The 1,827-nt window shown below is 50.5% G+C and overlaps 1 protein-coding gene across 1 annotated transcript in view; it reads left to right on the forward strand.

Moving 5' to 3' along the window:
- The window catches only part of LOC111746080 (synaptopodin-2-like), a 6,086-nt gene that overhangs the window by 3,817 nt on the left and 442 nt on the right, over positions 1-1,827 (forward strand). The window contains exon 2 of the mRNA XM_023536963.1: positions 1,598-1,749. Within this exon, the coding sequence (XP_023392731.1) occupies positions 1,598-1,749 (152 nt within the window). The remainder of the gene's footprint in view (positions 1-1,597; positions 1,750-1,827) is intronic.

Below are 1,827 nucleotides of genomic sequence, written 5' to 3' on the forward strand. Positions count from 1 at the left end.
CAGGCCGCCGCTCGCGCCCCCTCGCGGGCGCAGGGATGAACCGCACCTCCCGTCAAGCAGCGCCCATGGGCGATAGCTCGGTTGCTGGGGATTACTTTTATTTTCCCAGGACCACGTCTTCATCTTGCTCTGCCAACCCATGGGGCCGCTTAGCACTCACACGACTTTTTGCTGATAAAGGGACCTCCCACCCCCAGCAAGGCTGAGCTTTAGGGGTACAGAGTATAACCACACATCTGTTTCATCGACACAAAACCTCTTTGGTCCTCCAGACACTGAATTTCCTGTCGTATTCCAGCAGCCAACGCCATTGGGTGAATGGATCTATGCTTTAAAACTAAGCTTCATTATCCACCTAATCTTATTTTATATTAAAAAAAATTAAATAAATTTAAATGAAAGACATGTGAAAAACTCTAACCCTAACTTAAATGTTCATTGTTGGATATTGTTTTATCCTCAACTTACCAACAACTCTCTCATGATTCTTTAATAATTTCATGCAAGACAAACGAAGCAAATATATCTGACAGTTTAAGCATTTTTCGGAACTGGGTGAGTACTCTCATTGCTTTTGCTGCTTCCTTGTAGCCTTGGAAATATCGAATTAATTTAATTTTTGCAATAAGTATGTTCTAAAATGAAAAGTGTGAAATTGATATACCGGTAAAGGGGAACGGCTTCTATAGGTTATAATTGATGACAAGGATGGAGCCTTCCAGAACAAGACAACGGACCTGGAGAGCAGAGGGAGACTAGAGTGAGAATGAGCAGCCCCACACCGACCGCGCTCATAATGGGACAGGGGTGAGCTGCTCCGCACTGTGGAGCTGCTGGCGGTCACTGTGCCCTCCCCACGGCCCGCCGCCCAGGCCTGGAGCTGCCACGTCATTCTGTGCTCGAATGCGAGGCATCCTGAGAGCAGGGCTATTTTTCTTTTTTGCAAAATAATTCTTTTCTCTCTCTTTTTTTGCTACAGTTCGCTTAGTGCCAGGTTTTGACTGGCCGATTTCAAACCAGCATTTCTGTCCTTGGCCTCTTTCTCCACGCCCTGGCTGCCTGAGCCCCCGTTATGCCGGGGTGACCTTCTTGGGTTCGTGGAGCCGGGCGGCTCTCTGTCACCGAGTGCCGGCCCTGTGTCTCCTCCTCAGTCAGTGCCCCACCCACCTTGGCCATGGGAGAGGCTTTCGAAGCGTGCGGTAAAGTGAGAAGTCACTTTGTGACGGGTCGAACTTCACAATGGGACGTAATCGTGTTTAGTGTATACTCAGTTTAAACGCACGTCTTCTCCCATTGTCCGTCCTGCGTGTCTCATACTGTTCCTTCGCCATAGATTTCCTTTCCTGTCCCGTTTACTTACAATGCTGTGAATTAAATGTTGACGTCGCGGTATGTGGTTTGTCATGACACTGTGTGCGTTAGGGGCTGAAAAGTGTTGAAGGTCAGGGTCTTTCAGGTTCACAGGTGAATATAAAACCAGGGCTGATTTCAGAGTGTGCGGATCGATTCCCGCCCCACCTCAAGTTTCTCAGAGATGGGGTGGCCTGGTTTTCCTGTCACACGGCCCTAACCATTGCCTCCGTTCCACTCCATGCAGATCCGAAGCCAGAGCAAAGCCTCGGGGTCTGGGCTGTGTGAGGGGGATGAAGTGGTCTCCATCAACGGCAGCCCCTGTGCGGACCTCACCTACCCCCAAGTCATCAAGCTCATGGAGAGCGTCACGGACTCGCTGCGCATGCTCGTCAAACGGTACGGAGCACCAGGGGAACCCGTGCGCGCTCTCTGGAGGCCAGCTGGGGGTGGCGATGGCTTCTGTCACACACAGAA

Source organism: Pteropus vampyrus, unplaced genomic scaffold (assembly GCF_000151845.1).
Source record: "Pteropus vampyrus isolate Shadow unplaced genomic scaffold, Pvam_2.0 Scaffold174, whole genome shotgun sequence".
NCBI lineage: Eukaryota > Metazoa > Chordata > Mammalia > Chiroptera > Pteropodidae > Pteropus > Pteropus vampyrus.